The sequence below is a fragment of the Hetaerina americana genome, unplaced genomic scaffold (assembly GCF_022747635.1).
Source record: "Hetaerina americana unplaced genomic scaffold, ioHetAmer1.1.p SCAF_5, whole genome shotgun sequence".
Classification (NCBI taxonomy): domain Eukaryota; kingdom Metazoa; phylum Arthropoda; class Insecta; order Odonata; family Calopterygidae; genus Hetaerina; species Hetaerina americana.
In genome coordinates, this window is record NW_027287095.1 from 88,445,253 (window position 1) to 88,457,096 (window position 11,844).

The 11,844-nt window shown below is 40.7% G+C and overlaps 1 protein-coding gene across 1 annotated transcript; it reads right to left on the bottom strand.

The window, feature by feature from the left end:
- Positions 1-3,852: 3,852 nt before the first annotated feature.
- On the bottom strand, positions 3,853-6,847 carry LOC139694143 (glucose dehydrogenase [FAD, quinone]-like). The gene is made up of 2 exons (XM_071592573.1): positions 6,593-6,847; positions 3,853-5,487 (listed from the first exon to the last, which is right to left on the bottom strand). Exons 1-2 carry the CDS (start codon positions 6,845-6,847, stop codon positions 3,853-3,855), a joined length of 1,890 nt encoding a protein of 629 aa, XP_071448674.1.
- Between the last annotated feature and the right edge of the window lie 4,997 nt (positions 6,848-11,844).

The following is an 11,844-nucleotide window of genomic DNA, read 5'->3' on the forward strand; positions in this document are numbered from 1 at the left end:
GGACCGTGTCCTTATTTCTCTGTGACTCACAGTGTCGTCTGTAAATGATCTAAGAATGCTGCTAGCGTGGGATATCAGGTCGTTAATTATAATATATAATAATATATATTATAAATATATTACAATTATATATATAATAATAAGACGAAGAGTTGGGACCCTTAAGCAATTCTTTCCAACACTCCTGAGGTTGCGTTTGCCTCTCATTAACTCAACCCGTCGACGTCTGCTTGTTGTCTTCTTGGTCCGTAAGCCTGTGAGTAGATTTCTCATAAATACCATCATATCTTGTTTGAATTTCTCGTGAGGGACCTTGTCAAAGGGTTTTTTGAAATCTGAAAATACAGAATCCACTGAGGTATTCCCTTTTCCCAATTTCAGGAGATCATGAATACAAAGAACCAGTTGTGCCTCGCATGATCTGCTTTACCTAAACCGATAGGATTATCTATACCTACTTTACCTAAATCTGCTTTGCCTAAACCGGTGCTGGTTACGGCAGAGTATGTTCCTACAGTCGAGAAAGACTGACATTATATTGCTAGCATTAGTATGGTCTTAGATTTTGCAGGATATCGACGGTAAAGAAATCGATCTGAGAGAATTGCGATCCTCTCCATCTCCGTCTTCCTAGGGAAATTAGCTCGCCTGAGTCGTGAGGTATTGAACCTAATTCTAATTATTTGTAAAAAATTGTTTTTGAACGAGATGCACTGTTTTACGCAGGTTCCCTCTGTTTATAGCGATTTTAGTGATTATTTCTTCCGGACCTGAGGCTTCATTTGGTTTCATATTTCGAAGCTGCTTTTCTATGCCTCCTTGGGAAAATAATATGTCGGTCGCGAGCACATTATACGTGTGGGAGGCATCGTTTTGTTCACCAGAATTTTTGGCGTGTACGTTCTGAAAGAATTTATTTAGAATAACGATCTTGTTTATGCCGTCTTTAACAATTTTGTCTTTGTCCACCTTCAAAGAAGGTACTTAGAGACGCTTCCCTTTCATTTCCCTGACGTAAGACTAACATTTTTTTTGGGTTATTCCATGAATATTCGCTTCATATGTACGTAATGCGTTGGGCATAATCGTGTTCGTTTTTGCTCGACTTTCTTCAAGTTCGCTCATGTCGTCTTCGTTAGGGTTTCGTCATTATTTATTTACATTTTTTTAAATTTAAGTGAATCTCGCATTGTCTCCTTGACGTCCCTCTGCCTTCTCTGTTGTGGCACCGTGGCTCCCTATCATCCCGTTGTAGTTGGTGTGGAATAAAACGTCTCTCTATCTCTTCACGTATAATATTTAAAAAACAGGTGTGTTCCGGCTGTGTCCGCATTGTGTTTCCAATCTGAGTGATTGCAGTTCGTTTTCCAATTTCTCACTGAGCCCGTTTCAATTCCCTGTACTGAATAAATGTACTTTATACTTTATTGGGCGTATACATGACAGAGTTTTTGACATTAATCGATTTTTTGCCGGTTTTGGTACGCATTTGCTGTGTGCATAAATTGCCGACAGATTGCGAATATACTGTTGCTGTGGTTGGTGAAGGGTGTGGTTATTTTGTCGTCGATACTGGAGAGAACGTTTATGGTCAAGAGAGTTGTAGAAGGAGTCAAGAGGTCGGTAGAATGTTTGAAGGCTGTGGGAATAGCGCGTGATACGATTGCCGTAATTATGTGCATTCCGAAAGCTGCATATACCTGCTGTGATTAGTGGTAATAAATTTAACTTAACTTAATACTTGTTTCCCCAGGAGAAGGCCTTCGTAACAGTTGAGCCTTGCCAACTCTCGTCGTGTGTTCTTGTGTCCCACGTGCTCCATTCTGCGGCGTCTCATTCATGCAATCAACTCCCGAGCGATTGAGGGCCTCCCAACAGGGTGAAAGGACAGACTGCGGATCAATCAAATCCATTCCAATATACCCGCGAAAATTCCCCAATCCACTATTAATCCCTTCAATGCGGACCCAAACCATTCTCCCGCAGTCGATCCATCGGACAAGGCTACAAATGCTTTCATTTTGTTCAAGCTCTTGGAAGGCTATGTTGTTCATTCCCAATGAAAATTTTGTGACGATACATTTACTCTATACCCTGTTTAGAATAACTGTTGCATCAACATTTTCCAAAAAAACTACCGCTATCCAAAACCTAATATTATGACCTAATGAATTCCTTCCCGGGAAATGCTCCGAGAATGCCCTTTTAGCTCTAATGCAGTGGAAGTCGCTTCAGGTGTTCCCCAGGAAAAAGCTATCGGACCTCTTCTATTCCTTGTTTACGTTAACGACATTAACTACGTAGGTAATAGTAATATAAGTATATTTGCCGACGACGCAGTGGTTTACAGAGATATTCATAGTCCTGAGGATAAAGTAGTTTTAGCAGATGACATAAATACTATATGTACAACGTTGGCGCGAGGCTTGGCCACTAGAATAAAACTTAAAAAAAAGTACGAAGTGATGAATTTTTGGAAAAAAGAGAAATATCATCCCTAGCGCCTTCTTCATTAGGAAAACCGAAATAGAAAGTATAGACTCCATTAAATACTTAAGGGTTACCGTTACTCACGACCTCTCCCAGGTGAAGCAAATGAGTATACGGGGAATATGTCAACAAGGTAACAACAAATTAGAATTTCTTATATGGGATCGTATTGGGGAAATGCGACGAAAAGTTTAAAAAGCAATGTCATCTTTCGCTAGCTAGGCCTCATTTAGAATATACCGCAAATATATGGGATACTCATGAAGTTGGATTGATAGTCGAATTAGATTACGTGCAGCGTAGAGGAGCTAGATTTATAAAACGTTCTTATGATAAACTGAGTAGCGTATTAAAATTATTAGAAGATCTAGGGTGAGAATCACTCACGGAGCGAAGGTCAAATCACAGATTTATAAATATCCTTCATAAATTGGAAAGATGTCTCTTTAGGGATGATGCTGAAAATATGTTACAAGCCCCATCGTAGGAAAGATTATTACGACAGCCAAAGGGAATTGTGAAACTTTGACAGAATACGTATTAATAATTTTTCAGTTACATTTCTTAGAATACACTTACCTTATATGCACCTGTTGATAACTGTCACATAATTGAAAATATCAGTAGTATCTTGCCATTGCATTGGTGCGATGGTAAGGATGTTGCATTGGCTCACTATGCGGCTTAAAAAAATAGAAAGTAATCTTAAATTTTTGGTAATTTTGAAATTAAGGAAAATTTAAGAAAATACGAGTGTGTAGTTTACCGTACAGTATTAGTTTTCCGATCGATCTCTCTTCCGATCTCTTTCCGATCGACACGAGATCTTGCGTGTTAAGAATTACGCTACAGGGTTTAGCCGTTTCTATTTTCTTGGGTTCTTGTATTACGCATTTGGGGCAATAATTTTTTCCTGTGGATCCCAGTGTCTTCTACTCCAAATCGGTTCAATGGTCGTTTTGATGCAATAACACTTTTGATTTTCTCAACTTTTTAATTTGAAACGTGTTTATCTGCACTACCACATCAGTTCATTTTTTTTCATTCAAATTTCTTTTCATGTCCTGGAATGAAGCGTGACATCTCGGTCACGTTGGCAGTTCTCTTGCCATACTTAAACCCAGCTCATCCCTTAAAGAGTTCCGGTGCAGATGACGATTGTGGAGTGCAAGAACTAATTTTTTTTCACATCACAATATGTTGACGCGTTACTAAGATCCAGTGAACTTATAAATTAACTTATGCTTACTCACGTGAAGTGATTTCATTGTGAGCCCTTAAAAAATTGTTATTCGGAAAACAAAAAATTAAAGCAAATATTTACATTCAGTTGTACCCTGAGGATTTCATACATTTTCTGCTCTAATATGATCTCCACGTGGTCTTAATCATATCGGACGCCTTCTCTGCTATCATGAGGACGGGTGCATAGAGATGTGCCGCGACTATGGTGGGGATGATAGAGGCGTCCACCACCCTGAGTCTTTTGATTCCGTGAACTCGCAAGGAATCGTCGACCACTGCCATTTTGTCTCCGACCGGTCCCATTTTCGCAGTTCCGCACTGGTGATGCAGCGGAAATGTCAACCGGCGCACACCGCAACGCCAGTATTTGTCGGAGCCGAACGCGTGTTGGCTACATCCCGGTATGGGACGGTCGTATATCTTGGACCCTAGCTTCTTCATGGTATGGGTGCTTCCCAGCTTCTTGGCATGCTTCACCGAGGCCACTAACACATCCAGGTCCCTCGGGTCGTCGAAATAATTCGCTATCATTAGCGGCCAAGCTTTGGGATCTGCGTTTCGTAGCAGGATTCTTCCCCTGGAACGCGGTCTCAGGACTACTGGTAGAATCGTCCACGCGTCGCGACCGTGGATTGGTCGAAAGTATTCGTTGTAGAAATCTTTCGAGATTCCCACTCCTCTTCGAGTGGCCAATCCGTTGTCCGATGCCAAGCTTGAGGATGCTATCAGAAGCTCCACGTCAGCTAGGCTGCAGTCGGAGATGTTAGTAGTTATGTACGCAATATTCTCAACGCCGCCCGGAACCGTTAATGGTCCGGTGTGGTGGTTCCAATACGACGAGATGGCCTCCAGGTTAATGGTTCTGTCCTGGAGCAGCGTGTAGGGGCGATCGATAAGGTGGATCAACCCGGAGAAGCTCAAATGGTCCATTAGGTTGTCTCCCACCCCCGGTGCGTCCATGATCACCGCTATTCCCTTCTCTTTCAAATGATATTGCGGCCCTATTCCAGACAGCATGAGGATCTGCGGTGAGTTCAGGGCCCCGGCCGAAAGAATTACTTCTTTACTGGCCCTGACGTGATAGCGTTTGCCGTCTCTGAGGAATTCCACGCCGGTTGCCTCTTTCGTCTTGGGATCTATGTTTATCTTCGTCACGTGACTATGCTTAGCGACGTGGAGATTGGACCTGCCTCTGATCGGTCTCAGGAAACCCTTCGAAGAGCTGACTCTCGATCCGTTCCTCGTGGTGACTTGTAAGTAGCTCATCCCGTCCATGTAGGCTCCATTGTAGTCGGGGTTGTATTTTATTCCGATCTCCTCCGCGGCTTTCACGTAGGCATCCGCGAGCGGAGTCCTGTATGGAATGTTTTCCACGTCCATGTAGCCTCCAGAGGAATGGAACGGGGACTGCTTGCCGTTTCTGTTCCTCGAGATGCCCGAGATGTGAGCGTTTTCGGACTTCTTGAAGTACTTCAGCACGTCGCGGAAGCCCCAGCCACGGTTACCCTGCTCCTCCCAGCGGTCGTAGTCATCGGGGTGCCCGCGGGTGTAGATCATGTAGTTGATGGCACTGCTGCCGCCGAGGACTTTCCCTCGGGGCCAGTTGCACCGGCCGTCCTCGTTGGCGCCGCACATGCCCCTCTGGTATTCGGTTCGGAAACCCCAGTTGATATGCGAGAGTTGGAAGTAGCTCACGAAGATGGGGATGTCGGCGAGGAAGAGCTCATCGCCACCGGACTCGAGGAGAAGGACCTGGGGAAGATTTAGTTGGGCATGACCTTTCTCAAAAATACGTGTTCGTTTGGTATTATCGTTATCTCCGTGATGGGTTGTACTTTTACGATTGAAAGTCTCTCAGACATGAGTGCATGGTTCATTGAACCTGTTTTAAGCATCATGTTAACAGAGGGTTTACAAGTGGTCGTAGGAATTCATGTTTTGTCAAGAATACTTGATAATATTTTACTCTGTATTATTCCGTGAATCACATCAACTCTTTGGCCAAAAGAATTGGTGGCTAAATCAAGTATGGTCAATGTTAATTAATGATAAAATGTGCTGTGAAAATGTAAAAATTGAAATTGTTGACATTTAAAAATAAAATGTTGATTGAAGGAATGTGTTATAATATATTCAACAGTTTCAGGCGAGATGTAGTGGAAGTTCGTCATTCTGAGAAACAAATTTGCACTTTTCCACAGATTTATTTGTAACTTACACAGCGTTTCAGTTCAACGAACCGTCTTCAGATACAAGACTCTTGAGTCTTGTGCCTGAAGATGATGGTTCGATGAACTGAAAAGCTGTGTAAGTTACAAATAAATCAGTGGAAAAGTGCAAATTTGCTTCTCAGAATTCGTTCTAGTTTATTTCAATATTTACTTAAAAAATTAGGGGCATGGATTAAATCAGGATGGGCCCGTCGTGTGCTTTCGTAATAATACCCAAGTTCTCTTTTTTTAGAGAAAAAAATGAAGCATTATTATATCTAGTGCAGCAACCTTAAGGCTTAATCGCCTCCCATGTTATACGAATAACTAGCATCATTAATTCACATAATTTGGTATTATCTTATATGCTGCGTATTTGATTGCCATTTTTCTCACTTTTAAAACACTCTGCTTTGCTTCCACAATAGGTCGATCGCCAAAGGATTTATTTTTGGCTGATCTGAATGCCAAAACGGGTCTTGTGGTGTTTCACTCAAATTTTAAACTTGTTTTCGCATGTATGTCAAATAAGATAAAAATATAGTTGATTCAGGATTTGAAAAAAATAATTTCAGTGGTTTACAGGTGGAATTATATTTGATTATCGATAATAAAATCAATAAATAGTAATAAAGACTGGTAATTACCTGCCAACCGGGAATTTCCGTTAGCCTGTTGGCTAGGACGCAGCCGGCTGTACCGCCACCGACGATAATGAAATCGTATTCCTCTCTGAACTTCTTGGTGTCATATGGGATTCCTTCCGCGTACCTCGGGTGTGGGAAATAATAGTTGATTCCCTTTTCCAACATTCGCGGAATAAATGCTTCTCCGGGCGCGTTGAGAAACAGAAGCAACACGGTAAGGATAATATATCCAGCGATGCCATATCTTGACGCCATCCTGTTCACAAAAAAAAACGAGAAAGGGAAAGGTTGTTATGTCAGGCATAATATAGATACGATAGGTTAATGGGCTAATGTTCAATGCGTGGAAATAGGGCGAAGCCAGTTTTTCGATGCCATCATGATATCGGCTGGGTGTGTTATTGCCAGCGGAATAACGAGTCGGGAACTTTAAAATGTTGACCTCTCTGCGTATAGTTGATACGATTGTTTTCACGAGGCTCATTGTAAATAATGAAAACTTGGTAACTGTTTTACTCGTCGAAATTCTGAAAATGAATGGAATTCGGATATTTTTTAAATAAATGTGAGCGGCAACGTTTGAACTAGTCGGACATACTACCGCTCATGTCGTCCGCATGGTGTGCTAATATTTCATTATGCTCGTCAGTACTGGGGCTTGGAGGTTACGCTTCATGGCTCGGTCGCATCATCATCATTTCATGCAATTTGTGGGCGGCACTGAGAGGGTCCAGGGGGATGAAGGTTGTCCTCCAGCTGATCGGATGTTTCCGTTGATTCGACTCATGAAATGAGCGAAAGGTGATTGTGCGTTAAGGGACGCAAGTGCGTGTGAGAGCAGGCGTGCTAAGAAGAGGCTTCCGTGAGTTTACGCGGTGCGTAGTGCTTACTTCCAAGCATAAATATGATATGAGCCATTTAATCGCTTTTTAAACCCAGATTCCGGTTTGATCTCTGTTGTTATTTACCCGAGCCTATCATCACTTTTCAGACCATCCAGTGCTCTCCATGTAGTCCTTCCCTCTTCTACTCCTTTATATGCTTCCGCCTTCCTCACTTTGTCTGTCCAATTTATATTCCATATTCTGCTGATGAATTAATCTTTCATTCATTTATTAACGAATGAAAGAAGCCCTTAACTCTTTAAGTGTGAGGGTTGAGGAGCTGAAATATTCCGGAATTCTGATGTGTGAAGAGAAATGTGATACAATTACAAATAATAATTTCTTTAATACAATATTGTCTCAGTAAAATTTCGTCGCTTGTGTTTACGGAGCCATGAGAGAGAGTGAGTTCCGAGAGAATGATTTTCTCTCGGAAAATCACGGATGAGGAAAGGGAGCCGGGTACTTCCTTGTAGAAGGAAGTATAAAGAGTTGAAGTTAATAAACTGAGACAAGAAACAAACGAGGAGATAAGAAGCGTGATGGAAGACGCAGTGGTGAAATTAGCGCCCTGCACATGAAGGTGAATATCAAGTGCAAGTGAGAAGAGAAACTCCCAAGCTAATAATCAAAGATAGCTAAGGAAAATAATTAATCGGACTACTAAAGAATCAAGAGAGATGGAGGATACGCTTCATATCGCTCGAACTTCTTCCATCCGTAGATATACTGCTGCCCAGGAACAGGAAGGATTCATTCCACTTGCTTTAGTATGTAGCTCCTCTCGCGTTTCTGCAACTGCGGCGATGTGATCTGCGAACTGGAGTATGTTTATCTCTTCGCCATTCACATTGACTCCTTTGATACCCAATTCTTGTGCTTATTATAAATATTCTTTTTTTATGGTTCCGGTTCATTTGCAGCCAGTAGGATTGAGAAATGAATCTTAAATAATTGTGGAGGAGAGAAAATTCATTGAATTAAATTAGTTGTCATTATGTACATATATTTCTCAATAATTTGTCTGCCGACGTTTGGGGAAGTCGAGGATGCGCACTCTTGTCAGATATGTTTTTAAGCGGGAGTATACGAGGGTGTGGTTCGCTCGTCCTTGAATGGGCTTCGCAGTACATTGCACTGGAGGGTCCGAATTCAAATCCGGTCCACTCTTGAGTAACCTCAGCTTCACTCGAGCTCTGCGATCTTCCAAGGAAACCGACTAGATGGCTGGCATAGGGTAAGGAATCGGTCCATCCAACCTGATACGTAAATTTAACTCGCCATTGGGAATAGTATTAGGTGAGCTCTACTCTCATTTATTAAACTAAACTAAGCATATTTTTTATCTGCATCCTCATCGATTTAGTCTGTCCTTTAAGAAATATTTTCAAGAGACTCGTCAGCAAGTATTAAAATCATCATTTAATCGTCGTAGGTGGAAACTTCTTCGGAGGATTTTCGTTGTTAACTGGATGGTAATATTCTGAGGGGAAGGCTCTTCTATTTTGTATAGCGTTATGGATTCACTTGAATTCGTACTTTTTTTACTGTTACCTAACGAAACTACTGCTTTTCCCGTTTTGAATCCAATTTATTACCGTTATTGTTTGAGGAAATAGTTATTATCGCTGAGGAAAATGGAGACTTTAACGGGAGAATGAAAATGCTGTGGCTATTGACCCTAGCATCCTTTAGGCTGACTGCAGGCGACGTGACGCATGCTGTCACCAACTCTGGTGTCACGGTGGCTAATGAAGTGACGCGTATTGAATCAAAACCTCTAGCTGGTCGAACAGCTGTCGCATCGCCCGCTTGCATTAATTCCATACGCCCACATTTTTTCTGCCTCAGTTGTACATATATATGTTTTTGTTCCACCGACTTGATTGTCTAGCCGTACTTGATTTCTAAAAACCTGTTTGGTTGGCGGCAAATCTGGTTCCCCCGAGCCGCGGCGAAGAGTCAATGCAGAGCAAGGTCGTACTTTTGAAAGAATTAAGTCCTCTTGTGGATGTTGCTTCTGTAACCACTTTATGCAGTTTTGTTAGGTTGGTTTGGAGCGTGTTTTTAACCCTTCGATTAGGTTCGCAGTCGTGTAGACAAAATATTGAACTTAGTTAGCTGCTCGGAAGAAACATTTTTTAAAAACGCTGTCAGACATTGAACGTTCGGTCTATGGACCACATCTTTAGAAATATTACTGTGTTCATGCGAGCTCGTTCATTTGTGAACTTCTATTTTCTTACGTTTTCTTCTGCATCTTAGTCTACGCTTTTGGCCTTCAGCCGTCGGCAGGTTATTTATGATTAACGTAATTCATGGTTAATTTGTGCTAATACTCGTAGTGTGTGTGTGTACATATGCATTTACTTAATACCCCGCAAGCTGTTGCAAGGGCGTGTGGCGGGGGGTGTTAAGTCACCACTCGTAAAAGAGAAAAAACCACATGCAAAATCAACACATCCATGCAAACCTATTCCCACAGTGGCGGTAGCACTAATGCAACTACCCTTTCAACTTACACGCATGCAAATATGTATGCTATCAACTGACAAGTCATTGCATCTTAAGATGGTGTAAAAAATTATCCAATAACGTGCAAGAAGGGTCCCTCCACAGAGGGAGACGAGCAAGCAATACTATAAAGAGCACGATATTATTAAATGGCATTCTAATGCGGTTATGCGGGAAGGGTTTTGACAACAAATCACACGTGTGTGTGTTTGTTTGTGTGTAGGTGTATGTGTGTGTGTATATATATATATATACCTGTATATAATATATATATATATATATATATATATATATATATATATATAGAAAAATATTATATACAATTTATATATATATATATAAATTATATAGAACAATATTATATACAATATATATATATATATATATTTCCATGTTTCCATATATATATATATATATATATATATATATATATACACAAATATAAATTGGTATTTACGCGATGTTTCAAGTAAACTTAGATATCCTGTCCCTTTTTAAAATTCTCTAAAAATTTTTCGCCTTGTCTACCTGTCTGTGAGTTTACTCAAAGAGGCTCCCATCATCCAGAATACCCGTCACTCTTTTCTTTCTTCTTCTTTTCGTAGCAATTTCTTTTATAATTCTAGTGGAATTTCCTGTGCAAAATTCATGTTTATTATTTAACGCTCTCTCCGATTGTTTTCCAATAGCAAACGTTTTGAGCTTTTCCCCCTCAGATAAGATGACAAGGTCCCTTTGCCATGAGGGTGGACTATTCATTTTGGAATCATTGGCCAGATTGGGGTGAATGCCCTTCACCCGTTAGAAAAGCGGTTCTGGTCACCCTCCAAATCGACTTCTTTGGTGATTTTGTTTTAAAGATGTTTAAGAGGCTCGAGATATTTTTTATTTAATGTCTAACACGTTCGCACAGCTAATCTAGTCTCTTGGTTCGTAATAAATAAAAGTTCCTCTTCCCCCTAACCTGTTCCTAGAATGAAAAAACCTCGTCCTTCGCTTGGGACGCGCACCCCTTCTCATCTCTCGAATGTTGGTACGTGTGCCTTAGCTGTGGGGTTTTTCCATAGTCTAACCTACGTTATTGTTAACCTTTATTGGTCCATTCAGTTTCATATATAAGCATTTTTATGCTAAGTACTATTGCTTTTATTTACATTTTCGAAGGTATCCGTTTCTGCTACCTTTGACGTTTGAATATTTGTAGAAGTTACCTACCATTTTCAGCGTTACTTTGGTCTATACTGACATCTTAAAATGGCTTCCTGTTTGCCTCCGTCTTCAGGTAAGCATTCGCTACATTAGCTCTAATACCTTATATTTCTCGTATATTTTTCTGATAATGATAATACGATCTCACTGGTGATTTCTCTTGATGATTAATATTTAAATTTTCTGGTCCCCTGGTTATGTGTTAGACGAATAACATAGTTAACCGTAAATAGAAAAACTAACGACTGAATTTAGTTTTTGGTTATCATTGCACAAGGAAAGTAAAAATTTTTTAAGCAACTTTCAATTTAATTGGGAATGTAGGCACACAGGACGATAATTGCACATTCGGTTCTAACCAAGAGTCATAAAAATTAATGACTAATCTTATTTATTTTTACATTGGTTAAATCTCAGGCATTTCCTTGAGTGGTGTCTCCACTGGAGCGTGAAGCTATAATTGTGCGAGACAATTCCCAGTACGAATAACCAAAACTATCTGAATGAGCATCGACAGCAGGAACCGGTTTTGCAGTTGTTACTGCCGGAGGGCCTGAGGCGTCGGACATTCATTTTATTTCCAGCAATAATTTTTTCCTTCTTCAGCCGAAACAATTCCTATAGACTTCATCAATCATGTTGAGG